General features: G+C 41.0%; 3 protein-coding genes across 3 annotated transcripts; 2 read left to right on the top strand and 1 right to left on the bottom strand.

Annotated features, from left to right (window-relative positions):
- The first annotated feature begins 17 nt into the window (after window positions 1-17).
- Window positions 18-8,946, top strand: p4htm (prolyl 4-hydroxylase, transmembrane (endoplasmic reticulum)). The gene is made up of 9 exons (XM_037779928.1): window positions 18-897; window positions 2,499-2,580; window positions 4,032-4,222; window positions 4,311-4,407; window positions 5,688-5,850; window positions 6,008-6,193; window positions 6,428-6,518; window positions 6,684-6,807; window positions 8,161-8,946. Exons 1-9 carry the CDS (start codon window positions 520-522, stop codon window positions 8,376-8,378), a joined length of 1,530 nt encoding a protein of 509 aa, XP_037635856.1. The 5' UTR covers window positions 18-519; the 3' UTR covers window positions 8,379-8,946.
- On the bottom strand, window positions 8,373-19,316 carry slc26a6l (solute carrier family 26 member 6, like). The gene is made up of 19 exons (XM_037779899.1): window positions 19,074-19,316; window positions 18,754-18,893; window positions 18,343-18,453; window positions 17,009-17,184; window positions 16,752-16,916; window positions 15,745-15,897; window positions 15,353-15,435; window positions 15,108-15,255; window positions 14,900-15,013; window positions 13,458-13,535; window positions 13,270-13,365; window positions 13,019-13,125; window positions 12,764-12,833; window positions 12,586-12,678; window positions 11,334-11,444; window positions 10,613-11,041; window positions 9,477-9,531; window positions 9,239-9,384; window positions 8,373-9,137 (listed from the first exon to the last, which is right to left on the bottom strand). Exons 1-19 carry the CDS (start codon window positions 19,211-19,213, stop codon window positions 9,111-9,113), a joined length of 2,442 nt encoding a protein of 813 aa, XP_037635827.1. The 5' UTR covers window positions 19,214-19,316; the 3' UTR covers window positions 8,373-9,110.
- A 1,996-nt stretch (window positions 19,317-21,312) lies between these two features.
- On the top strand, window positions 21,313-25,425 carry kbtbd12 (kelch repeat and BTB (POZ) domain containing 12). The gene is made up of 6 exons (XM_037779914.1): window positions 21,313-21,630; window positions 22,630-23,789; window positions 23,872-24,142; window positions 24,299-24,449; window positions 24,593-24,790; window positions 24,883-25,425. Exons 2-6 carry the CDS (start codon window positions 22,717-22,719, stop codon window positions 25,050-25,052), a joined length of 1,863 nt encoding a protein of 620 aa, XP_037635842.1. The 5' UTR covers window positions 21,313-21,630; window positions 22,630-22,716; the 3' UTR covers window positions 25,053-25,425.
- The last annotated feature ends 1,152 nt before the right edge of the window (window positions 25,426-26,577 follow it).

Raw genomic sequence — 26,577 nt, forward strand, 5'->3', positions numbered from 1 at the left:
AGTGTGTTATGTGTTCAGGTCACCAGAGGTCAGCATTGCTCGGTAGCAGGCTGTTGCTGTGAACGGGAGAGCTGGGCGATGGCGTGTAAACAATAGGATAGTAGGACATACTGCAGACCGTGATGTTATGCTCACAGATGATGTTTCTTTTATTCTAGATGGTGTTTATGGTCCTCGGTTGATGCTTGGTTCATGTTTTAAGGATCATGTTAGAGAGATGCGCTCCTCCGTGCTGAGGGATGATGCGCAGTGCGCTTAGCTGCCGCTGACTGCTGGAGCTGCTGGGTCTGCTGCTGCAGTGTAAACAAGCCTGCCTGAGCCTGCAGCGAGCTGCTGTCTGTGGGCGAAAACACCGACACACTGCACAATGCTAGTGGACCCTTCATCTTTAAACGAGCACAGTTAGTTTCATCATGAACCCTCCGTGCAGCGGAGACGCTTGCTTTCCTTTCTGATTCAACTGGACATCTATCAGTCAGCACATCATCCTACATCATCCTATATCGTTTGATTCATCACATGGACTTCTTGAATCAGGGGGAAATGAGTGACAACAACCAGGAGCCATCGGACGCGGAGGAGGACTCGTCTCCGTCTCCGTCCGGCAGCTCGCCCTCTCCTCTCCGGCCGCCCTGCGACCGCCTCTCCTGCAGCAAGAGCAGCGTGTGCTCCCGCTCCTACTTCGTGGTTGTGATGGTGTTTTTTCACGTGTACATCATTAATGTCATAGCCCTGCTGTTTTACGTTCACTACAACAGCGGAACCGAGGACACCAGCCAGAGTCGTGATGCTCCGAGAGGCGGTGACCACCAGCAGAGACCTGAGGAGAGACGACCTCCTCCATCAAAGACCGAGTTCCTGCGAGATGTCTCTTTGACGAGACTGGAGGGGATCAGGGTGAGTAATGTGATGATGCTGCATCACTACTCCCACTCTCTTTCATTTTTACACCCACTCTGTGTGTTTCTCTCTCTCTCAAGGATGTTGTCAAAAATCTTGGTGTTTTAAAGGGACTGTTTGTAAGATTCAGAAATGCTTGTTAACAGCGACACCTGTGGCCGTTAAGTCAACGAAAGTCAGCGTCGGGCTCGCGCTTGTGCTCGTCCTACATAGACATGAACGGTGACACACGTCAGCTAAAACCACAATATCACTCTATATTTCAGCTGCTTGGCAGTAATGTTGGCTCTCCATGAATCACTGCTGATCCTAGTGTTGGCCTTTCCTGCTTCAGCCCCGCTGCTTCAGCCTCCGGGGCTGAAGCAGCGGGGCTCCGCAGGGAGTAACGTTATCGCCTCCCGACCGCGGCCGGAGGAAACAGGGAGACACCGGCACCCGGTTGGAGACGACAACGTTTCTCGCTGCGGAGCCCCGTCACTTCACAAGACACGGGAAACCTCTGTTGGTCTGGAGGAGCTGCAGCAGTTATTTCTGCACAAACATACCCTGTACATTCACTAGATATTCTCGGAGCTACCAAGTCTTCTGCAATGTGGAGTGTGCGCGCATGAACGTGAGGTGGAGCGAGAACGCGCGTGTTGTGTGAGACAAGCAGGCAGAGGAGCGGTCTGAACAGTGTAGCCACACTCCACCGCGCATATGCGAGCGCGCATGGGATCCCGACCCGGTAGATTTATACGTGTAAAAAGTTACAAACAGTCCCTTTAATCGACAGTGATCTCATCTTCAATAATCATGTGAAAGCGATAACCAAATCAGCTTTTTACCACCTTAAAAACATAGCTAAACTTATGTCAAAGCATGACCTGGAAAAACGTATCCATGCTTTCATCTCGAGCAGAGTCGATTACTGCAATGGTCTCTTCACGGGCCTACGACCTAAAAAGACCATCAGACAGCTTCAGATGGTGCAAAATGCAGCTGCTAGAGTTCTTACAAAAACCAAAAGAACTGATCACATCACTCCAGTACTTCAGTCCCTACACTGGCTCCCAGTAGGTCACAGAATTGATTTTAAAACACTACTGCTTGTTTACAAATCACTAAAGGGGGTAGGTCCAAATGACCTCTCAGATATGCTTCAGCAGTACACACCTACTAGACTTCTAAGGTCACTGGGAAAAAATCTATTAGTAGTACCCAAGGTCAGAAGGAAACATGGTGAGGCTGCTTTTAGCTGCTGCGCTGCTCAACTGTGGAACAAATTTCCAGATGAGATCAAAGATGCACCAACAGGAGCCACTTTCAGATCTAGACTCAAGACCAAACTGTTCTCAGACACATTTCTTAATTGATCAAATGCTGCACTTTTACTGTCTTTTGATTGTTTTTAATATCCTTTTAATTTTTTTTTCTTTTAACTTGTACTTTAATATTCTTTTATTTGTTTTCATCTTATGCACTTTGTGCTCTTTATCTTGCTTTTATATATGTAAAGCACTTTGAATTGCCTTTGTGTATGATATAAATAAACTTGCCTTGCCTTGCCTTGCCTCTCACCACCAACACATCACTTCTGTGATTTATTTATCTCTCAGGTGGGACACGTCCAGAAGGTGTCATTGGTGCCCAGCAAAGTGCATGAGATGCGGACTCTGAGTCTGAAACCTCTGCTGTTTGGTGAGAGCAACAACATCCATGTGTCAAAACAACATTTGCAGCACTTTGAGCCTCCAGTGGCTAAAAGATGCTTATCTTCTTCTACGGATAAAAGCAAACATGCATTCACCACACACTCATCCTTATTTTCATCTTCATCACTATACCACCCCACACATAACCCAGTTTTTGTAGAGTACATATGTGCAAGTCAATCAAGGCTAAATCAATAAGTCCTGAGGCAACTACTCCAATTATTAGGCTCATAGCTGCTCATAGCTAAAGAACAGAAATCCATCTGTACCCAACACAACTAACAATGAACAGACATACAGCATGTAGTCATTAGATATGGATATATTTAGAGGTGGAACAATGTAAAGTGTACTCAATTGTTTTTCTCTCTGTTATTTTCATTCGTGCTTCGTATTGGTAACAAGCACAGATTAACTATAAGATGACTAGATATAATGGTTCATCGTTTGCAAAACTGGCAACTGATTTAAATAATTGTCTACATCTGTGCTACAGCTAACTATTATTTCGACTGTCAATTAAACCTGCAGTAGGTAGAACGTTTTTGGCATCATTGCTCAAAAATTCCATAATAACCTTTCAGCATATTGTAATTCAAGTGTTCTGAGAGAAAAGTCTAGTTTCTCTAGAGGCTGCACCTCCTCATGGCTCTGGTTTCAGGCTTTAAAGGGACTGTATGTACGTTTTTTACACGTATATCCGTGGAGTTTGTGTTGGAGTCTGAGTTGTGGTGGGGGCTGATCATTTGTTGGTGTAAGCAGACTCCATTTCTAACCGAACGTTAGCTATGGTTGCACACTGTTAGCCCTGTAGCGGAGCTGAGAATGAAAGGCACTCGCGAGCTAGCATGACGTCACATTCACTGAATTTTCCAGAAAAAAAAATGTTCCCCATTCTTCACATTAAAACAGTCTACAGGCGGATAGAGGAAACCCAGAAAGTCGCGGAGGTTAGTTTAGGTTAAGTTACAACTTGTTTACACATTGGCAATAAAAAGGATTAAAACACGTTTATATGTGTAAAAACTTACATACAGTCCCTTTAAAAAATCTAGCCCCTGATGGGAGACTTTGGCCAATCACAGGTCATTTCAGAGAGAGAGCGTTCCAATTTGCTGTTCATTCAACGGACGCAGCTGTCAATCAATCGCAAACTCCGATCAAACGGTCAAACTAGGCAGTGCTGATCAAATATGAATCAATATTTTGTTACTGTAATGCCTAATGTGTAGTGTACTGTTTAGCTGTGAAATGAGAAAGTTTGCTCCGGCTTGGCTGTATAAATAAAAATTTAATTTACTTCTACATAAAAATACAATATGATGCAGCAGCAAATCAGAAAATGGGAAACATGCAGCAGAGAAAATGCTGCAATCCTGTTGACCCAAGAGGTTTCACTCTGTGTATAACTATGTATGTCTCTGTGTTTTTCTGCAGAGATCCCTGGGTTTCTGTCGGAGGACGAGTGCCGTGTTGTGACGCAGCTTGCACAGCTGAAGGGTCTGATGGAGAGCCAGCTAATGGTGCAAGACGGCCAGGAAGAGCTGGCAAAGGAGCTCAACCTCAGCCCAGACGAGATCTTCAACCTTCTGGATATCAACCAGGATGGACAGTTGCAGCTTCATGAGGTGTATGTCAGCTTGAGTTGTAGCAGTAGTAGTTTTTTCGATCAGAGTTGGTTTACTCATCCTGTGTTTACTATCGTGCCACCAACAGATACTGACTCATTCTCGAGTGAGGGACGGCATCTGGCTCACACCAGAGAATCTGCGAGAAATCTATGCCGGGCTTAAAGCTGACAAGGATGGTAACGGTAAGAAATCCACTTTGCACTTTTCACAGAAATGTATTTGCACAGCTATTATTTTAAAACAGTTTGTGTACACACATTAGGTTTTAACAGTATACCGGTATCAAGGTATACCGTGGTATGAAAGTTGACGGTCATACCGTGTACATTTGCTGATCTGCGATATTGAAACAAACTGACATAAGTGAGTGTGTGAGTTAAAGGTGAGGACAGGTGCAGCCATGGCTGGCCATGTGCACCTACAGTATACGTTAATTGTTTATAATTCTAGGACATTATTTTAAAAGCTCACAGCTGATTTTATTTTTCATTTAGTAGTTAATTACATGCTATAGTGCCACTAACATGCTCTAGTTATATAACATATTAAAGTTACATGCTATTTTTTATCAGGTTTCTAATTCTGTTTATTATAATTATGTTCTCATTCTTTTAAGGGTCATTGTAACTGATACTACTACTACTACTAATACTACTACTACTACTACTACTACTAATAATAATAATAATAATAGTGTAATACTGAAAATTGATGAGATGGTTGTCGTACCGTGAAAATTTCATACCGTTACAACCCTAGTACACATTTCTATGTAAAATTGTATTTCTAAAATTGTCTAAATTGATTTGAGAGATAAGCTTGAACATTTTTATACACTTCACTAAAAATGCTGTAAACCATTTTTACAACGGCAGGAGGGTTAAATATGGTGGGTTCTGGCAAAAATGTTGGGTAGGAACAGTGAATCTTGTTTGTTTCAGTATGGGAATCTATTTTTATAGTGTTACAACACTGTAAAAAGTCCATGCATTGACTGCACTGCATACCTTAGTAGTGTTATGAACATATTGTGTACAGAATATCATACATAATGTGACTCCCAACCTTTTTGGATTGTGACCTCTTAACCTGAGGCAATGCCCACTAGTGACCCCTCTCCAGAGGTTATGGTCTAGTATGGACACAAGAGTAATTTTAGAGGCATAAATGATATACAGCATGAATATGAATGTGTTGGATAAAGCCCATCTTAAACTCATCTTCATTATCCTCAATTTAAACATGTGGAATTGAAAATGCATCTGTCTAGAAAGGGCTGCAGGTCTCATTTAAACACAAATCTAAAGTATATATACACATATCAGAGAAGTAGGAACCATATGTCTTTAAAACTATGGTACTAACGGTGAAAACTGGGCTCTATCTTCAGTGTTATTTGTGGTTAATGTGTCAGTTATGCAAGAAATGAAGACTTACGCAAGGCATCTCCTATTTTGGACAGGTTTGCTGAGTCTGGAAGAGTTCAGGCTTCTGAGCAGCGATGCCTTCCAGCGCTTCCTGGTGCAGCGAGGGGTGAAAAGGAGCCAGCTGGTGAGGAATAGCAGACACACCTGGCTGTATCAGGGCAAAGGGGCACATCGGGTCCTCCAAGACATCAAGGAGAGGTAAGTACTGTAAGTCAAACGCATGTTCTCTGATTGATGTATGATAACAGTGAAATGACTATAGGGGTTTTCACAACTAAAAAGGACATTTTTAACATGTTTTCCCCCAGACTATCTAACAAATCCAGATTTTTTTCTTTACCTCTCTCCAACAAAGGGTGACTAGCCTCACTCGGCTCCCGCCCGCACTAGTGGACCTCAGTGAGCCGCTCCAGGTGGTTCGCTATGAGGAGGGAGGACACTACCACGCCCACCACGACAGCGGCCCTGTGTATCCTGAAACAGCCTGCACACACACGCGCCTCGCAGCAAACACCTCCACTCCTTTTGAGACGTCTTGCAGGTGAGAGAACCAAGCGGCACATTGTTGACTGAAGCAGCAAAAATATCTGTGAATGTTCAGATCTGAATTCATCTGTGCAGTGTGATTACTAAACTCCATTGTGACAGCTGGCATGTTAGTTTGTGTGATTTTAAATGTGTGTGCTTGCCTCTTGTTTGCAAAGTGTTTGTTTGTATGCGTGTGTTTGTTTGCACCATACGTGTGTGTCAATTTAAATCTGTGTTGCACACCTAGGTACATCACAGTTCTCTTCTACCTGAACTCTGTTGAGGGGGGCGGGGAGACCGCATTCCCTGTGGCAGACAACAGGACCTATGATGAAGTGGTGCGTAATTGTGTGTGGGTCTAGAAATGTGCAGGGAGAGCCCTGCAAAAGTACTGTGTATATTTACTGCGCATGTCTTTCATATCTGTGTTAACTCACATGTTTGTCAGTGCATGGCCCTGATGTTAGGCAAACCGTGTCACTGAGTCAGAGTTTGTGTTCTAGTGTCTCATACAGAACGACGTCGATCTTTTGGACACCAGAAGGAATTGTGACAAGAGCAACCTGAGAGTGAAGCCTACCAAAGGCACAGCTGTTTTCTGGTACAACTACCTTTCTAATGGAAGAGGTAGGAACGCCATTACAATTACAGCACACTTCAACATAATGTTGCAATGAAGATGCAGATCGGCAACTACTCTTTTCATTTTCATTTGATGTAAAAGCACTTCTTTAAAAGCCTGCAGAGCGTCTGCTTTCCAGAGCGTCAATCGAAAAGCAAGAGCAGTATGTAAGCCAATAGTATTTCTTTAGCCCACAAATTGAATAATCCAATCATTATAATTACTCTAATACATATAATCTAAATTTGATAATATGATATTCATACAGTTTTTGTTGCGTTCCTCAAATTTATTACTTAGATTCCTTGCATTGGACAAACAATTTGTGAACTGTGAAAACAAGATGTTTTTTCTCATCTTGGTAAGAGTGGTCTCGACCACTTGTAAAATGTTCTCTTGCCTAAGAGAAGAGCAAAAATAAGAAAACGTTGGAGAATCCCAGAAAGCAATGATTACTTACAAAATTAAAGCAAATGGTTCAATACAAATCGTAAATCGATACAAACAAAAAAAAGAGGAAGTTTGTTCGTGTATCGCTTCCCTCATGAGGCCCATTGTCCAACAATATTAAAACACAAAATGAATGCCCATTTACCGAACATATTGCAAATCCTATCACAATATTAATGAAAATTAAACAAGATTAAGAGACTACAGCTAGCAGCTCCTTGCTAAATGCTAACGTCAGCATGCTAACATATGCTCATAAAGACAACGCTAACATGCTGATGTTTATCACGGTGAAATGTTTCGTGAAGTTTTGCAGCTCTTTGGCCATAAACCAACAAAGTGGACAGATTAACCTCACGGTAGCGCGAGATTAAAAGTCAGAGGATCTTCAAGGTCATTAGGATACATTATTCAGGAATCACAAATGTGTGTATGAAATTTGGTGCCAATCAATCTAGTAGATGTTAAGACATTTCACTGGCTAAGTGAGAAATTCGACTTTACAAAAATACAAAAATTAAAATAATACAAATTAATAAAAAATAAATAAATCTGAAATAGCAGTTTTTTATTTTATTTCAATTCAATTCGGTCAAAAGTTTCAGATTCAAGCCCATATCAGTTGTGTTGCAAAGATTAAAGGTAATCTAGAAAGACAGCTACATACTGTAAAAATACAGCAAATATACTGTATAAGGAAGTGCATTTAAAGGTTGATTCCTGGCTAATTTAAACAAATAAATAAACTCAAATGTTCGTTTGGAGACTAAAACTAAAGAATTTCATTTTGACCAACCAGTTGAAGCAGTGTGTTTGACATACATTACAACAGTGTGAGCACTTTAAAAAAACAGACATCATATGAAGGATGTTGCTAACCAACATTAAATGATTTTTTGTCTCAATAGGTTGGGTGGGAGAGCAGGATGAGTACGCTCTGCATGGAGGCTGTGTGGTCACCCATGGCACTAAGTGGGTCGCAAATAAATGGATCAACATTGATCCGGATTACCAGCGGCAGGCTCGCTACCAGCAGCTGGTTTCACAGCAGCCAGAGGATGAGGATGATGAAGATATGACTATGAACCCAGACACACAGAGTTCTGATATCCATCAAGACTTGTAGCTCATAAACCAAATTTATAAATACAAACAAAAAAATCTACCTAGCCTTCCTCAGTCCTGTGCACAACTTCTTTGACAACGTCCTCTGTGGCCGGTATGTAGAGACACGATTTATTCAGGGAATGAGGTCACAGTGGGTTTATGCAACTGTAAAGAGATGCTTTTGTTAAATATTGCTTGGATATTGTTATCCTGTTATTTTTTAATCTCCTATAATTTCCCATTTTAGGAATGTTGCACTAGAAACTCATTAAAGGAGTTGAGACAAAAAAAAATCCCTTTGCATGCATTAGCTTCACAGATGTTGCTGTTGCTATGAGCAGAAATTGCACTTGAAAATTGAAATGGCTACTGTAAACATTTCAATGTCCCACCTTGTTATTGCTGCCATTACCAAAAAACACTCACACACCGTCAGTGTGATGCATGTTGTCTTGTATGTGTTCCTTGAATTCCTCCTTATTTTCTACCACATTCTTCTTGAAAGATTTTGCTTGGATGGATTTATTTTTTTCTCTAAAAATGCACTCTATCATTCTCCCACTTTGAATAAAGTTAAATTAAACTCACGTGTCTTCAGTCTTCCTACTTTAAAGATAAGATTCATAAATATAACTCAACAATCATCTAGCATCTATTAATTTAGAAATACAATTTTATAAATGCTTCTGATATCCCCCATAGCAGATGTTGAGATTGTTTTTACATCTTCAGCCCTGTTTGGTTGAAGTCCTTAAAGTTTTGTGCTGCTGTATGTGTCCTGAAATACAACAGAAAGTAGATTAGTTAAATGTTAAATGTTTTTAGTTTAATCAAACATCCAACTGAAGTGTCACCTGAACATCAGCTGCATATACTCACCACTGATGGCTGGTATCTGGAGAACGATGTCGCTCCACGGTGGTCCAGGCAGTAGAGCACAGCGTCATGAACGGAGACAAAAAGACGTCTCTTTGTAATCGACTCGGAGAAGAAATCTCCGAGCTCTAATTGCTCCACCACTGAGGCTGAAGGGAAAACAGTTCACAGACAAATCACCACCACGATGAAGACAAGTCATGTAGTACAGCCTCGAGGAAGTGAGAAAGTGTTCACTCACCCTGACAACCAGCCATGTAGATATCTACATCAATCTCACTGAAGTCCTGGAAAATCTGTCAATAATGTAAATACAGAATATTTATCCTCAACAGAAATTACCTCTTCACCTTTAAGAAAAATCACATTTCTTCCCAATCAGGTGCTATTAATCCAAATCTGCCTCATAATCTAACTCACAGTCATCAGGGTTTATATACTGTAGCTGTAAGAGCAGCCGATTGGACTGTTGTCAAGCTATTAAATAGGCGTTATCGGTCGCTATAAGCACCATAGATGTGGCTCAATAGAGGCTACACCCACTAGTAGGTTTTATCATCTATTCGCATGGTTGATCTCCGAAAGAAGGTATAAAAGAAGACGACAGCAACCGTAGTAATTATGACAGGAGCAGAAGCAGAAGTCAGTTTCACATTAACTTTTGAAACAGTTATTTTAAGCCAAAACACAATGTCTTACCCTGAAGTGTTTTTGTTGCCTAAACCTAAAGAAGCGATTTTGTTTGTCGTAAATCGTAACGCTTCATGCAGTTTTACAACATAGTATACGGAGTAGTAGGCCCCTAATGACCCACATCTACGATGCTTATAGCGGCCGATAACTCCTATTTAATGGCCTGATAACAGTCGAATCGGGTGCAAGAGAGTAAAACTATCCATTATGTGTAACTAGAAGTTACATCAGCACTTACCAAGACTAAATTAAATCAAATTCAGTTTGTGTATTGGTCATCTTACCTCCATCTTTCCCTTTCTAATGAGGACCACAATAGAGAGCTTTTTTTCTTCATTGTGTTTTTATCCTTATTTATTCCAATGTATTTATTTGTCATGACCGGATGATTGCAAACCTGTATTTACCTTTCTTATTGTCAAATAAATAAATCTATAAATCTGTATTAACATTATAAAATTTGCTGTTTATAAAAACATAACGCCCGAGCGCCCTTTAAAACTCCCACAGCAACCTGTATACGTTGCTTGTGCTTCTCAAATTACACATACATTATTCATGAAAGGGATTTGACGCCTGAATGACCTGAAAGTAAAAGGCTGCTCCTTTGAGTTTTGAAAACAAGGGAAAATGTGGTGACTGAGACATTTTCATTCAAAGGACATCTGTCCCTTTAGTACTTACATTTCTCATGGTCTTGATAGCCACTGTGTCAATGAAGTTAGCCGTGGAAAGGTCGATGATGATTGAGTGAATGTCCCAGGTCCACTTGCCCAGTGACCCGAGAGAGACCCGCTCCAAATCGTGACTCAGCGTGTCCTCACTGCTGGAGCCCAGAGTGGTGGTGTCCCCGTCCTGCAGCTCAGACATCCACCCTAAGCTGGTGCAGTCTGGTTCTCCTCCCTTCAGGTACTCCCACCTGCAGGGATCGTCTGGTGCTCGAGGAGTGGTTGGGATGACAAACACTGTCCCGTTCTCCCTCTCAGTCCAGGCCCGCTCCTCCTCGTCTGTAACATTCCCGTCCATGCATGTGGCCCTCCAGCAGCCGGCCTCTTCCTCCACAGAGAACACCGGTGCTCCAGACAGCTGTTCGGCTGCCCTCTGTGCTCTTCTCTGCAGAGTGGTGAGAGAAAGAAATGATTCAACCTTCTGTTTTTGGTAGCTTGGCCATTGGTCACCTGCTATAGTTCTGTCCAGTGTGACAGCAAGCACCCTTCAGCCATCTACTTACTATAACTCACAGGACTTTGGTGCCAATTTTATCACCACATAGAGGATAAGGTGACCAAAAGGCCAAACAACAAAAAATACAAAAAACATTGAAGTCCTTGAAATGTAAAGTTGTAAAGTTTCTATAAACAATCCATGTTTCTGCAGTCCTGTTATATATTTCCAGCATATATACCTCTTTCTTGGCTTGCCTTTTTGCCCGTCTCTCAGCCCTCCTTTCTCTACGTCTCTGTTTGGCCTCCTGCCTCCTCTTATAGATGATCATTTTACTGATGTCAAGCCCACTCTGAAAACAGATAAACAAGAAAAATTAAACATCATCTGCATATTATTAAAAAATATAACAACTGCAACAAAAACAAGTAATGCTTGCTCCAGTAAAGAAAAGATTCTTAGACTTTAAACTGAGAAGAGATTAGAGCTGAAACAATGAGTCAATTAACTGATTAGTCGATTGACAGAAATTGAATCGGAGAACTATTTTGATAATCAATTAAAAGGGAAAGTTCGCCACCTTTTATGTGGATGTCCAATTAGTGATGGTAAATGTAGTCGATTTTAGCAATACATTCCTCAGTGTGTGCTATATTGGCACAAAAAGCTGAGTTCGCAGCTGCAAAATCTGTACTTGCTGCATCCTGTGGTGTTATATGACGTGTCAGTGACGTAGTTGGATGCAAGGAGCAACTACAGACTATTTTAGCTTGATTACAGTGACAAAGACAGTAATGCTTTTTTTCTTATTAATCTCATTTTAATTCTCGCGAAGTTCAACATTCACAAGTGTAAATTTATGAAAAAAAAGCCTAATTTCTTTGTATTTATGAAAGAAATGGATCTATATCTGTCAACAATTTCCCCCTCACAAAACAAATAAGCAATGAAAACTATGAATGTATGCAATATCTTCAAAGTTTTTAAGTGAAATAATTGTCATAATCTCGCGTGGTCTTTTTAAAAAATGTTATGTTGGTTTTGTTTCATTTCTGTTGTCCTTTTTATGTTTGGCACAGCTCTTTGTTTATGTTCTCGCTGTGCTTCTTCTGTATGTAAATGATTTCATGTTTTCTGCTGTTATTTTGTACACTGTCATTTTGAAATAATAAAAAAAAAAACTATTTCAGCTTGGACTTCCAATCTACGCATCACGATAGCCAGGGGGCGTGGCGTACTCTAGATGCCGCTCAAAAACAGAACTTCCTTGTAGTCTTTGCTTGTGTTGCAAACTAGCTATGTTTCCAACAGCGAAAATGGCATCCCAACATATGAGTAAAGAATAAAACAATGAATTTGGAAGCACCACCTTGGCCATTTTTTTAGTTTGCTCTGGCATTTTCTAGAAAAAGAATCATCAGATTACTCGTTAATGAAAATAATCATTAGTTGCAGCCCTAGAATATATAATATTATTAGGAGAGAGAACAAACCTTTTCTTTCAGAGCTTCAAGGTAGAGATCAGCATTGGCAAAATATACTGTGGCGGAGGAGCGGAATATAGTAACACCTGGAATCTCTCTGGCCTGCCAAATAACAAAAAGTTATTATCTTTTTTTGCAGTGAGAGCAGAAAATCTTTTATGTATGGCTTCCCATCTTTCTGTTTCACCTCTCTGTGGGTGTCTATATCCACATACAGCTCTGTACCTGGAACATTTCCCAGAACAGAGTATGTTGGCCTGAATGGAATAAAAAAAACACAATGATTATGTGTGCAATATGTTTGTGTACAGTATTTTGTCTAATTTGACAGATCTTGCAGCCTATCATCAGTCACTAATATTGCCTCTCACACACACCCACACTGTATGACTCAGATACTGAAGTGAGAAATATACTATGATGAGGTGCAGAGGAGTCTTACAGCTGAGTTCTGAAGATAACAGTCAGCAGAGCGAAGATGATCGATGCTGCCAGACCCAGATCCAGATTGAGCAGCAGTGTTGACATCCAAGTGACCAACCACACCACCTGGGGGAGGCAGCATGACATTACTCATTCTTTAGTATGATGATGAAAAGGAAACAAGAATAATGTCACATTTCCAGATCCAACACTACAGCCAACTCTGTCACAGTTGTTGCTTTTAAAACGAGTAATAATTAAACCTCTCACCAGATCAATCTTGCTGCGTTTCCACAGTGTGACAATGTCAGCGTGCTGCTTGAACATGCCCTTCAGATTTACAAAGACAATGGCTGCAAGGACAGCCTAGAACAAGCACAACCAAGTATTAATGTGATTAATCAGATGTGTACACAGGAGTGTGAAGAGTGTAGAGATGAGTGGTAGAGCAACAGAACCTTTGGCAGCTCCTGGAACAGGGGTCCAAGTTTCAGTATAGTCACCAACACAATTAGAGCTGAGGCCACTCCAGCCATCTGCAACAACACAAAGGTTGTTTCTGGTTGTTTTCTGTTTCTGTCTGTTTCTGTGTTGATATATTTGTGTTCAACAGGCATGCTAGAATATTTGTTTGTTCAGCGGAAATGGATTAAGTCCATCGGTGGAGAATAGCTTAAATCGATCTTTATTGTCACAAGTAAATAAGTAAAAACAACAAATAGCAGTAGAAGCAGAATATATATCAAGATAAGCAATAATAATAAAAAAAAAAAAGCAGAACATATTTCCAAACTTTAGAGGTACTCTATCAACTATTAAGTCCGGTTTCCAATAATTAATTGATTTGGTAAATATTGTTTGGATAAATAATAAAAACATCTCTGTGTACGTCCGTGCTCAACGTTCAGGTATATTACCATTAGCTATAGAAACAGGCAGGTTTACTGGTCTCTCTGAAGAGAAAAGACCGTTGAAGTCTATTTTATTGCTCGTAATATGATGATTTATGGGCAACTCTTTTCAATAAAATGTCTCTAATTTCTGATGAGTTCTTCTAGATGAATGATTATTAAAAGCCTTCGCTGTGTTTTTAGAAAGAAGACCTTTTGTGTGGCTGATTTTTTTTGTAGAACATGGGTTTGTTTGTTTGCCATGTAATGTAAGAAGTTATGTTCATGTCTGACAAATGTTTCACCGCCGTAACTGCTTTTTTTTCTTTTTCTTTTAAGTCCATATGGGCTGGGCACTAGGGCTGAACAATATTGAAAAAAAAATCTAATTGCGATTATTTTGACTGATATTGCAATTGCAATATGATTTGCGATATTAGAGGGAATGATAATTTTAACATCATTATTCTCATTTTGTGACAGACATATTAAAATCCTTATGGTGTGATTTTTGCAGGGATCTGTGCCAAACAAAGGTGTTTTCTTAAGTCTGTAGAATATGATGTGGGACAGGACTTCACTGCAGCACCACGATATTTAATGTAAAATGGTATTTTGACACACATTTTTCCTTTAACAGTTATTCTGCAATTTGAAAATTGGAGCAGGCCATATTGCGATTTTGATCAAATTTGGATTACTTGCATCCCTACTGGGCACTTATACGTGCATGACACACAAACTAACTAACAAAACTAACTAAATGTATGTTGCTGCACAATACAATTTTGATGCCAAAAAGTATAGTACATGTTTTGGTGCTATCAGTTTTGAATTTCCACATGGTTCTTTTAAACATAATGTGGTATTTCATTCAACATCTTTTCCTTTTTAGCCTACCTCAATCATCCTTAAATAGGTCATGTATTGTATAACCACTGCATGCTGCATGTTCACAGTACTTGTGAGGTCATGCTGATGTAATGTTGTTAGTTCTGTTGCTCACTCACTTGTGTTTTTCCTCCGGTGGTCTCTTGGATGAGACTTCGAGACATGGAGGCGCAGACAGAGAAGCACTGGAAGAAGCCTCCCACTGCGTTACTGAGACCCAGCGCCACCAGCTCCTGCAGCGGGGGGAGGACAGAGACACAAGAAGGGGTTTTAATGATTTTGAATGAATTGAATTAAACAGGTTTTTGGATGAGATGTGTGTTTTACCTGGTTACTGTCCACCTTGTATCCATGTTTCAGTGCAAATGTTTTCCCAAGTGAAACAGATATGGCATATCCCACCATGGCCAATGCAAACGCATCACCAATAACTTCTGCAAAAAGACTCACATCTGGTACACTGGGAGAGCTTAGACTAGTGAGACAGGGAGAGGAGAAGGAAATGAGTTAGTGCTAAACAAGCTGGGAATATGATTCAACAAATAATTACAGCAGTAAAGCCAAATGCTTACCCACTAGGAATTTCTCCAACAACTGAAATAGTGTAGTTGCTGTTCAAGTGGGTAAAGGCTGATATCAGTGTTCCTGCCACGATCTAAAGGCATCACAGAAAGCATACAGATCATGAACACAAACACACAACCAAGCCAAATTTCACAACATATTTCAAAAACATTCAATCATTGAAAATCTTGTAAATCATATGCTAGATGTGAACCTAATTATTAGCCATAAATATCTTCTTTTTTGCTGTGAACTGCACAAATGCAGAGGCCCGGGCACTACTGCTGATTCAGCTGCTTGGCTCCACTGTGTCTGTGCTTTTTCAGTGCTGCAACATCAGCAGCAGCAGCACAGAGCACAAAGGTGATAATATAAAGAGTGTGTCCTCTTATCAACTGACTGTGATGAGCTCCACTGGGATCGGCACTGGCAGCTTTGGACTGAGAAAAGAGTTGAGCTCCTTGGCTGCAATTAGAAACACCATGGACACAGCGCTGACCACCAGAGTGGGGAGATGAGTGTGTGGCAGCAAGGAGCAAACATCCTTCAGAGTCTGAGAATGGAGAGAGGAAAAGCAGGAGGTGGTTATGGCTCACTACTGAACACACGCCTAGCTGTACGCACCTAATGGTTTTGTCATTTTAATTCATAATTAAAGTATAAAATGACATTTCCACCTTGTTAGCTTATTCTCGAATCTATAATATACACTTAAGTTACAATAAATACAGCATTTATATTGTCTTATATGTTTTCAAAATAAGTCCAAGTTTTTAGTTCTTGATAAATTGTTTGACCTCATGTCCTATTGGTTTACTGATATGTCCTACCTCAACAATGTCCTGTTTCAAGCCTGAAATACGTTACATCAGGAGAATCTCAGCACTCATCTCAGCGTTCAGTGTCTGGGTGCACAAGGACCTCAAAATGGTCGAATGAAGAATGTAGCCAGGAAAGCGAGGTTCGCTCATCATTCGTCTAATTAATTAGAATGCTCGATGTTTGTTTGTTGTTTTTTGGTGTGTAATTATATATTTATTTACAACATAGTAAAGTCGTTAAGATCAAACCAGATGAAAACAATTTTGGAAACTGTCATCATGTATTTTGGGTTATTGCTCAAGCAAAGTAAACAGGATTGGGGACGCACAAAAAGTCTGTATAATGGGATAGATAGATAGATAGATAGATAATAGATAGATAGACAGACAGACAGACAGACAATTTATCTCTAGAGACTTCCTGGTTAAATAAAGTTTAAATGAAAATTAGGAGGTACTCTTTTGTGAGTGTTACTTCCGTCATTATCAGTGTCAAACTGTGCTGTAACAGATAATGCAGTCAGATCAGTGCTGCTGTAGCAACAAAAACACAGCAATCAGAACCAAAATACTTGACAGTACTCACATACACCAGTGACAAGGGTCCACTAAATCGTGTTGGTGAAACTCCAAAGATGTACTTGAGTTGTGCCACCACAGCGTGGGCTGCAGCAGCTGTTGTGTAAGCCCGCACCAGAGGTTCAGACAAGTACGTTCCCACAAATCCAAACTTTACCAAACCAAGGGCCACCTATGCAAACAATCATTTATGAATATATGAGTTTGAGCAGATGTAATAATGAAATAAAACATTATCATTTCTGTGGGATGTTGTGTTCAGACCTGAATGAGTCCTCCTAGGACTGTAGTGGCAGCTGCCACCTGCACCCTGTATGAGTCCCGGGCAGCTATGTCCACCTCTGCAGTGACGTTGGTCCCATTTCTTATGAGGAAATCGCTGTCTGGAGCAAGCCTCTCTGTCACACTACCCACCATGATGCTGAGCACAGTAAATGTACCTGAACACAATGACAGACAGAAACACATGTTATTACAGAGGTTATAATGGCCACAGTACTAAGCCTGTCACGAAAATTACAACATCAACTTATTGTACGGTATATGGACATGACCTCAGCCATTTTTGCTGATGTTGATATTGCCCTTTGATTTTCCCGACCATTATAAGACTTGGGCATTGCGCAGATATTGCACTTTTTTTTTTTTTTTAAACTGAGCCCAAGAGTCCGTTTATTTATTGTTTTGTTTGTGGTATTTTAATTTTATTTATTTAGGATAATTTATTATTTTTTCACATTCCAATTCCAATGTCTAAATATTCTCAAGAATGAATTGTTCATTGCTCTTTGAAAGGGTGTACATGCATTATTATGCTAAGATATTATCATTATAACAGTGCATTGGGCAACTCCGGGTCTGAGAAGTGAAGTCAATGCAGAAGTGTCTTAAACTTGCATTCTTTCTAACAGCCAGCAGGGGGCGACTCCTCTGGTTGTATAGAAGTCTGATTGTATAGAAGTCTATGAGAAAATGACCCTACTTCTCTCCTGATTTATTACCTCAGTAAACATTGTAAACATGAGTTTATGGTCTCAATCACTAGTTTCAAGTCTTCTTCAATACAGCATGATGTTCATTTAGTAAATTATGATCCCATTTAGAGTCAAATAGACCATAGACCCGGGTATGCTTTAGGGCGGGGCTACCTTGTGATTGACAGGTCGCTACCACGGCGTTGTCCGGTCTGGGAGTTGTCTGTGTTTTTGCATTAGAACTTTAACCCTTTCACAGTGTGTTTTCAGTTCATGAAAGTTAATTATAACCTTTCTGGTCACCTAAAAATGTCTTATTCAGTGTTTGGTTCTACTTAGCTCCACCCTTCCATGTCACTTCTAGTTGCAAATAACCAAGATGACTACATCCACTTCTTATATAGTCATGTATATGTATATAATATATAATATAATATAATATATAATATATAATATATGTATATAATATGTATATACTATATATGTACTGTATATCAGTGGCATAAAATGGTCTAAAAATGACAATAATATTGTTAATATTTATTATTTTTGAGACAATTTATAGTCCAACAAAACTAGTTATCGTGACAGGCCTACATGGTAAATCCCTCTCTGTCTACTTACCGATGGAGATATGACGTGATGTTCCAAAAAAGAAATAGATCAATGCTGGATAGAGGGACGAGTAGAGCCCGAATACAGGAGGTACGGAAGCTAACAATGCATACGCCAAACCTGTGAAAAACAGAAGGCTTGTTACACCTGTCCCAGTTTACTAATTCATATTTTTATAAAGCTGTACTATTTTTACTGCAGTAATACTGACAAATGAAATATTCTCCAGAGGTACAAAGTATTTGTACAAAATATTGTTTGTATAGGACAAAAAGAGTACGGAATAAAGCCAAAATTATACATTAGTGTTTTTGTCATATACCCTCAAGTCATAAAATTCCCTCAACATATGGTGACTATGAGCTTTTTTTCTGCAGTATTGTTGATGTTTTACACGATCATTATGGACTATTGTCATACCTTGTGGTAGGTGCATTATGCCCACACTGATGCCGGAGATGAGGTCTGGCATGCCATAGTCCCAGACTGAGTACTTGGGCAGCCAGTACAACACAGGCAAGCTGCTCACCACACTGTGTTTTAGTTTGGGTGCTGTACATCTGGAAGAGAGTTGAAGGAGACACAGAGACAAAAGTGAAAGTCTTTTTATTGGCTGATATTTTAAAGCATAAATTTGTTAAAAATTGGTCGCTGGTCAACTTTGACAAGATGATCAGACCAGACAAATCCAGTTGAGTAAGCGTCAAAGTGACAAGATCAAGCCATAAAATCTGCCTTACCTTAATGAGTCTTTAAGGTGTTCAGTTAGAGAAGGGTGAGTGTCAGAGTATGTTTTTCTCTGCGTTACCTCCTCCAGTCTCTGCTCATCAAGCACTTCCCGCTCCACTCTGTACTTCCCAAATCTGCGTGTAGAGTCCATTGAGCTGAATCTGTCAAAATCTGTGCAACTATAATTTTTTTTTTTTACTCTTGTAAAGGTGATTTATTCCAAAGACTCTTGTTTACTACAAACTGTCACAAGAACAGCTGTATCTCCATATGTACATCATAACGCCTAATGGTTAACTATAGTTAGGATGTTGTGGGCAGAGCCTCTTCACGACAACGATGGCTGACTGGAAGAAGCAAAGGATGTAATTATGGAGGAAAAATATTAACTCAATGGATGTTTGACAGATGTGTACCCATCCTTCCAGGTTTTCCCCTTTCACTAGCAAAAGTAAAGCTAATGAACCATGAAATGTCACCTTAAAGGGATAGTTTGGGTGTTTTAAGTGGGGTTGTATGAGGCTCTTCCATAGTAGGTGTATTGCCTACAGCGGACGGCAGCCAGCACACCCCTAGTTTGGAGACGCAGGCAGGAGTACCAGCACGGAAGTAAAGCAATGTACTGCTGTTGAAAGGCCCACCTAAAAGAAATCAATATCAGTTTAAGTGCACGCTATATTTAGAATATTTCACTGGTTTATTTTGCCGTCAGACAGCCCTTTCCGACAGGGACCTGAAGCTGTATCCATCTATGCTCCCGCCAAAGCCACCAGACTCCATTGAAATAAACAGTAATTTTACCTCGCAGAACACCAGGGGGTTGCTGGTCTACCGCTGCCTCGATCGGTTGGCTTGTTTGTGCTATTGTGTGAGTTTGATGAATCTAAACTAACTAAAGTCACACAATAACAACAACAAACTAACCAATCGAGGCAGCGTTAGACCAGCAATTTCTGTGTTCTCTGAGATAAAATATTACTGTTTTTTTTAATGGAGTCTGGTGGCATTGGCGAGAGCCTAGATAACAGTTTCAGTTCCCCGTCGGAAACAGACTGTATAGGCGTCTCATGGCAAGATAAACCAGCGAAATTCTAAATACAGCGAACACTTAAACTGATGTTGATTTTTTTTAGTTGGGCCTTTCTTTTAGATGGCTAAAATAAATGTTGTCATCTGTCATCTACTGTAGGTAATACACTGACTATGGATAAGAACCTCATACACCCACATTTCAAAACACCCGGACTATCCCTTTAAACTCAAAATATAGGGGTCAGTTTGACTTTATGAGAGCTACTTCTGAACAAAATAATGATGATAATAATAATGAGATGGAAAAAAAAAAAGTATAATGGTTGATGCTACAGTCTCAAGAATTTAGATTTTATGAATCAAACTTAAAGCTGAAGTAGGAGAGATTGGAGCAAATATGATTAAAAAAAAGTTATTTTTATAAAACAGTCGCTATATCATGACAGTAGTACATGAAACAGGTAACCTGAAAAAAAAATCATGTGCCTCTGTGTCCTCCGGTGCTCCTAACGGCATCTGCAAGATTTCACAGACCGGAGGAAAACAAGCAGTAAGAGCTGATCTGAGGTCTGCTGTCCATCTGCTGTCTATGAGAGCCAGCTGTCAACCACTCGTGAACTCCGACCAAACGTTCAAACTAGGCAGCGCTGATCAAATATGAATCAATATTATGTTACGTTAATGCCTATTTCTCTCCTCAGATGTTTTCAGAATCATCTTGTAGTGCACAGTTTAGCTGTAAAATGAGAAAGTTTGTGACGCCGCCGCCATTGTGAAATCTGGTGAAGGAATGCCAAATACCGGTCACATGACCGGAGCACAGCCAATAGGAACACTCTCTCAATGAAATGACCTGTGATTGGTCAAAGTCTCCCGTCACAGGCTAGATTATCTAAGGTCTGAAAACAGAGCCATGAGGAGGAGAAGAGGTCTAGTTATCTCTCAGAACACTTGAATTACAATATGCTGAAAGGTTATTATGGAAATTTTTGCCCAATGATGCCAAAAATATATACTGCCTACTGCCACTTTAATAAACAAGGTCTAATTTTTGCAACACTTGGTGCAGTATACAGTATACTGGGCCTTTAAGAGTGCCGTCATGAAATCTGAATCCAAGCAGGGAGCAATGTTTCATTACAGTCATTCCAGAGATGCACGCATGTGACCGAGACAAACAAACTGGAATGGAGAATTACTTTAATCACATAGATAGATAGTACAACCTAATGCAAATGAGTCAAATTAGGAACGTCAATATGATCACAATGTTTGTCACTATCATGGCTTAAAAACTAACATTGTCCTGACCACTCAAACCCTTCTGACCTACTTGCTGTGTGCCACAACACTGTCTATTTTGGGTTAGCAGCTCAGAGGGCCACAGCAGTGGAGGGGGTACATAACTTTGTCTCTTGCAATTGCTCAGACCCGCTCTAAGCCCCCTGACTGACACATTCGCCACCATCAACATGAAAAACGTGGACATTTACTTGACTTTTTAGACCAAAGATAACAGAGGAGCGGATGACTATGGTAAGGCTTTTACATGGTAATGCTGTATAATGTAAACAGTCAGAGATGTAGTGCTAACTTACTTACTAAGCGTGCACATGTTATATGGACAATGGTGGCATTTAGCTCGTACTTGTTAAATCTAAGGCTCAATATTAAATGTAGTTCATTAGAATTATGGCAGCTTAAATGTGAATAGGGATGCACCGATACCGGATCAGATATCAGGCCGATACTGACTCAAATAGCTGGATCAGATATCGGTGATAATGGGGCCGATCTATTCAATTCAGTTCTATATACTATGTACATTATATACTGGAATTTGAAATCCTGTTTCAGTTTTGACCAATTTGTTGCTGCATTAAAAAAGGTTTACACCTGAATTGTAATTCCTGTTAATTTTGAAAATTTTTTACCAAGTTGCTGGTGCACGATTTATTATTTTAATAATAAATAACAATTCAGTAAATTTATATCTCTGTATTTATTTGTTACATTAAGTTGTACAAAGTTAGGAATGCAATGTTTAAGTCAAGCTGGATGTTGCCTTACACATTAAAGAATAATCACAGTCAACTCCACACAGTGAGGCATACAGCTTATTAATTAAACACTGGTATCGGATCGGTACTCGGTATCGGCCGATACCCAAAGCCCAGGTATCGCTATCGCTACCAGGACTGAAAAATTCGGAGCGGTGCATCCCTTAATGTGAAGATCATGAAAACATCCTTATAGCTTTCCCATTACTTAAGCCATATACGGTTGTGGTTTTGTATTACTGAAATATGCTTTAATGGTTAAAATCTTATGGTTAATCAAGTAATACAATAATTACTATCTTTTATCTACATTTTCATTGCCAGGATACTCAAGAATGACAAACGTGCATAAAATAAAGAGTTATTTTTGACTAGCAGCTTTAAGATTATAAATAAATTTCACACTAATTTATAGCTTATTAAGCTGCTCAACATTTGTTTTTGTTTTTTTCCTTTTTTTTTCCGTTTTTTTCAGAAACAATCTCCTGACCAGTTGTTCAGAGTGCATACAACTTCCTTTGTAACTTTTTAAATATTACTGTTTCTAAAAAGTTGAGGCAAAATGGATCTTACAGCCAAACATGGACTGACGCTGCTCGACCAGCTGAGGAAGATGAGGGAGAGTGAGCATCTGACAGATGTGGTGCTGGTTGCTGAGGGCATCAGCTTTCCATGTCACCGCATCGTCCTAGCCGCCTTTAGCCCGTACTTCCGTGTGATGTTCACATGTGGCCTGCGTGAGTGCAACACCAGAGAAATAATCCTGCGCGACACCCCTGCAGACAGCCTGGCCCTCCTCTTGAACTACATGTACTGCTCAGATCTTCCTCTCACTAACGCCAACGTACAAGGCATCTCTATCGCAGCTTTCCTCCTGCAGATGGATGACGTCTTCACTCGCTGTCAGCTGCACATGACCGAGAACATGGACGCCTCCAACTGCCTCGGTGTGTACTACTTTGCCCGTGACCTTGGTGCAGAGGAGCTGGCTGACCATGCTCAGCGTTACCTGAGGCAGCACTTTGTCCAAGTCTGCCAAAATGAGGAGGTCCTGGAGCTGGAGGCCCATCAGCTGGGAAAGCTCCTGACTTCTGATGACCTCAATGTTTCACGAGAAGAGACCATCCTGGATGTGGTCCTTCGCTGGGTGAAACACAGCACTCTAATGGATGGAGAGGTCCGTAGCCTGCACCTTCCGGAGCTCCTGAGGAAGGTTCGTCTGCCACTGATAAATCTAGACTATTTGAAAGAGGCGATGAAGAGGAACACGGTCCTACTGGCGGATGCTGAATGTCTAGAGATGCTCAATCAAGCCTTGGATGCCACAGCGATGCATCCCTCAGCTGCACCACGCAAACTAAAGCTGCGGTACGGCATGGAGACCACAGATCTGCTGCTCTGTGTTGGAAACGACGGTGGTGGGATTAGGTCGAGATACAGCAACTTTACTGAGCGCAGCTTTTGCTATGCCCCGTCCACAGGCCGAACCTACTACATCACTTCACCTCGCTATGCAGAGGCTCTCGGGTGTGTGTGCACCGGGGTTGTAACTGAAAGAAATGATATTATAGTGGCAGGAGAGGCAGGCGTACGCAAAATGGCCCGACAGAAGGACATGAATGTTGAGATTTACAGGTAAGGTATTAGGCGACACATATGGTGACTCAGTATTTGCACACACACACAGATGGTACTGATTGTTTTCTTGGGTTGCCAGGTACAAAGTAGAGGCCCAAGGAAGCTGGGAGTGCCTGACGTCAGCTGAGTACCGTGATTCATACGCTCTGGGGTCACTGGGTGACACTCTGTACCTGCTGGGTGGGCAGATGAAGCTGAAGAACCAGTTTCTCATCACTAACTGTGTGGCGCGATGGTCTCTGCAGGGAGGACCCTGGCGCAGTGCAGCACCCCTGCCTATGCCTTTAGCCTATCACAGCGTGGTCAGGATGAAAGATCGCCTCTATGTGATGGGCGGTCGATCACCACAGGTGATATCAAAACATCTTTTACACATGAGTTAACTTGTGAAATCTAGATATCAGACTTCATCAACACATTTATTATGAGCTCGGTATCTTGCATGTGACTAATCTGACTGCACCTGCTCTGCTTTGTCACACCCTCCCTCCCCGTCAACCATCCAGTCATACCGCATGGATGATGAGCCCGACCGTCTTAGTAACCGCCTCCTGGAGTATGATCCAAACACAAATAAGTGGAAAGAGCTAGGTCCCATGAAGTACTCAAAGTACCGCTGCAGTGCTGTTGCTCTCAATGGCGAAATTTTTGTGATGGGTAAGATAATTTGTCCCCTTTTGTATTTTAAATCTCTCTTAGTATGCGTATATAGACACAATATTGTGATGATCCTGCTACATGAAGTGAACTGCATTGATTCATGTAAGAATTAGTTTTACAAAATGATGCTATTTTTGCAGGAGGTATTGGATGTGAGGGTATGGACCGTGGGCAATCCCGCCGCTGCCTCGATGCTGTGGAGATCTACAACCCAGATGGAAATTACTGGAGGGATGGACCTCCTCTCCCATCTGCCCAACTCTCACTGCGCACCAACGCCTCAAACGCAGGAGTGGTGGGAGGCAAGATCTATGTGTGTGGATACTACAAAGGAGCAGGTAATGACAGAATATCCATATCCAATGAATGAAAAAGTGGTTGAAAGATGCTTCAAAGTGACTGTATTACTCTGTTTCTTAATTACCTTTAGATCGCCATGATGATATAACTAAGGACATTTTGGAGCTGGACCCGTGGGAGAACCGGTGGACAGTGGTGGCTCGGCGCGCTCTGATGCATGACAACTATGACGTCTGCTTAGTGGCAAATCTCAACCCGAGGGGACTCATGTCCCCACCTGCAGACTTAGTTAAACAGTGACACCCCTGTCAGATCGGGTCAATGTCTGTGTGGGAGAATTAGCAAAGAAAATTAATAATTATTAATACACTTATTGCTGGGCCAAACGCATTATTTTTTTCAAGCAGAAAAGGTTTTAGCGCCCTGCATGACAGAGGATCTGCAGTTAATGATTTGCATGTTGTTATGAGAGATTCTCACGTTAATGAGGATAGAAAGATCATTTGTAAATATAGAATTTGTTATTTTTTATCTAATTGTGTAACATCTGCAGAGATTGATCACCTGAAACCTGCAGCTGTGCGGCATAAAGCACTATCAGCAACACCAGGAAATGATTTACTTTGACATTAACCAGACATATATACTGGGGGGAAAAAAGTTCGGAAACTTGTGTTAGGTGGATTATTTCTCTGTTGTTACAATGCTAATAGGCATTATATTTTACATGGTTGGAAAGCATGTTTATTTACCTTCACAATGATGTCCAACTTGTAAGGATCATGCATTTGTGGGATGAGCAGCACAGCTGATTATGTGGGTAGTGCCCAAGAAAAATTTGCCAAAATGCTCTGCCAATAGTGTATTCTCCTGTTGGTATTGACTCTTGTGTTGAGTTGTTTGGTGGATTGGATGATTGAACTCTCTATCAGTAACAAGGAACAAACAAGACATATTGGCTATTTTACACTTTATTTATTTAATACACCGTCAGGAGCCTCAGTAGCGGTGGAAGATCCATACACAGCCACAACAGCCTGGCACCTCCTCCTCATGCTGGTCACCAACCTGGTCACACGTTGCTGTGGGATGGCATTCCATTCCTCAACCAGGATTCACTGCAGATCAGCCAGCGTGGTTGTGTTGGTCACTCTAACACGTACAGCACGCCCAAGCTGATCCCACAAGTGTTGAAATGGGTTGAGGTCTGGACTCTTGGCAGGCCGTTCCATTCTCTCTACTCCCACATTGTGGAGGTAGTCTGTGATAACCCTGGCTCTGTGGGGGAGAGCGTTGTTTCTTGGAGGATGAAGTTAGGTCCCAGATTGTGGAGATACGGGATCGCCACTGGCTGCAGAATCTCATCCCGATATCTCACTGCATTGAGATGGCCTTCAATGATGACAGGCTTTGTTTTGCCAGTGATGGAGATGCCGCCCCACACCATGACACTGCCCCCACCAAAAGCTGTTACTCGATCGGTTCAACAATCAGCATAGCGTTCTCCACGTCGTCTCCATACTTTGACCCTGCCATCCAACTTTGGCAGACAGAACCTGGACTCATCACTGAACATGACATTCCCCCACATGTTCAGGTTCCATTGTCTGTGTTGTCGACACCAGCGCAAACGGGCCTGACGGTGAAGGGCAGTCATTGCAGGCTTCCTGGTAGCCTTATGAGAATACACTGTTTACCATTGGCAGAGCATTTTGGCAAATCTTTCTTGGGTGCTACCCACATAATCAGCTGTGCTGCTCATCCCACAAATGCAAGATCCTTACAAGTTGGACATCATTGTGAAGGTAAATAAACAGGCTTTCCA

The sequence above is a fragment of the Sebastes umbrosus genome, chromosome 1 (genome assembly GCF_015220745.1).
Source record: "Sebastes umbrosus isolate fSebUmb1 chromosome 1, fSebUmb1.pri, whole genome shotgun sequence".
NCBI lineage: Eukaryota > Metazoa > Chordata > Actinopteri > Perciformes > Sebastidae > Sebastes > Sebastes umbrosus.

Excerpts from the sequence above, each read along its gene's own strand:
- p4htm (XM_037779928.1), top strand. The coding sequence starts at position 520 with ATGGACTTCTTGAATCAGGGGGAAATGAGTGACAACAACCAGGAGCCA. Across the intron at positions 6,194-6,427 it reads CCTTTTGAGACGTCTTGCAG|GTACATCACAGTTCTCTTCT; the intron begins GTGAGAGAACCA and ends TTGCACACCTAG. Across the intron at positions 6,519-6,683 it reads ACAGGACCTATGATGAAGTG|TGTCTCATACAGAACGACGT; the intron begins GTGCGTAATTGT and ends TTTGTGTTCTAG.
- slc26a6l (XM_037779899.1), bottom strand. The coding sequence starts at position 19,213 with ATGGACTCTACACGCAGATTTGGGAAGTACAGAGTGGAGCGGGAAGTG. Across the intron at positions 16,917-17,008 it reads TCCTAGGAGGACTCATTCAG|GTGGCCCTTGGTTTGGTAAA; the intron begins GTCTGAACACAA and ends TTGTTTGCATAG. Across the intron at positions 13,366-13,457 it reads TGTTCCAGGAGCTGCCAAAG|GCTGTCCTTGCAGCCATTGT; the intron begins GTTCTGTTGCTC and ends TGCTTGTTCTAG.
- kbtbd12 (XM_037779914.1), top strand. The coding sequence starts at position 22,717 with ATGGATCTTACAGCCAAACATGGACTGACGCTGCTCGACCAGCTGAGG. Across the intron at positions 24,143-24,298 it reads TGGGCGGTCGATCACCACAG|TCATACCGCATGGATGATGA; the intron begins GTGATATCAAAA and ends TCAACCATCCAG. Across the intron at positions 24,791-24,882 it reads TGGATACTACAAAGGAGCAG|ATCGCCATGATGATATAACT; the intron begins GTAATGACAGAA and ends AATTACCTTTAG.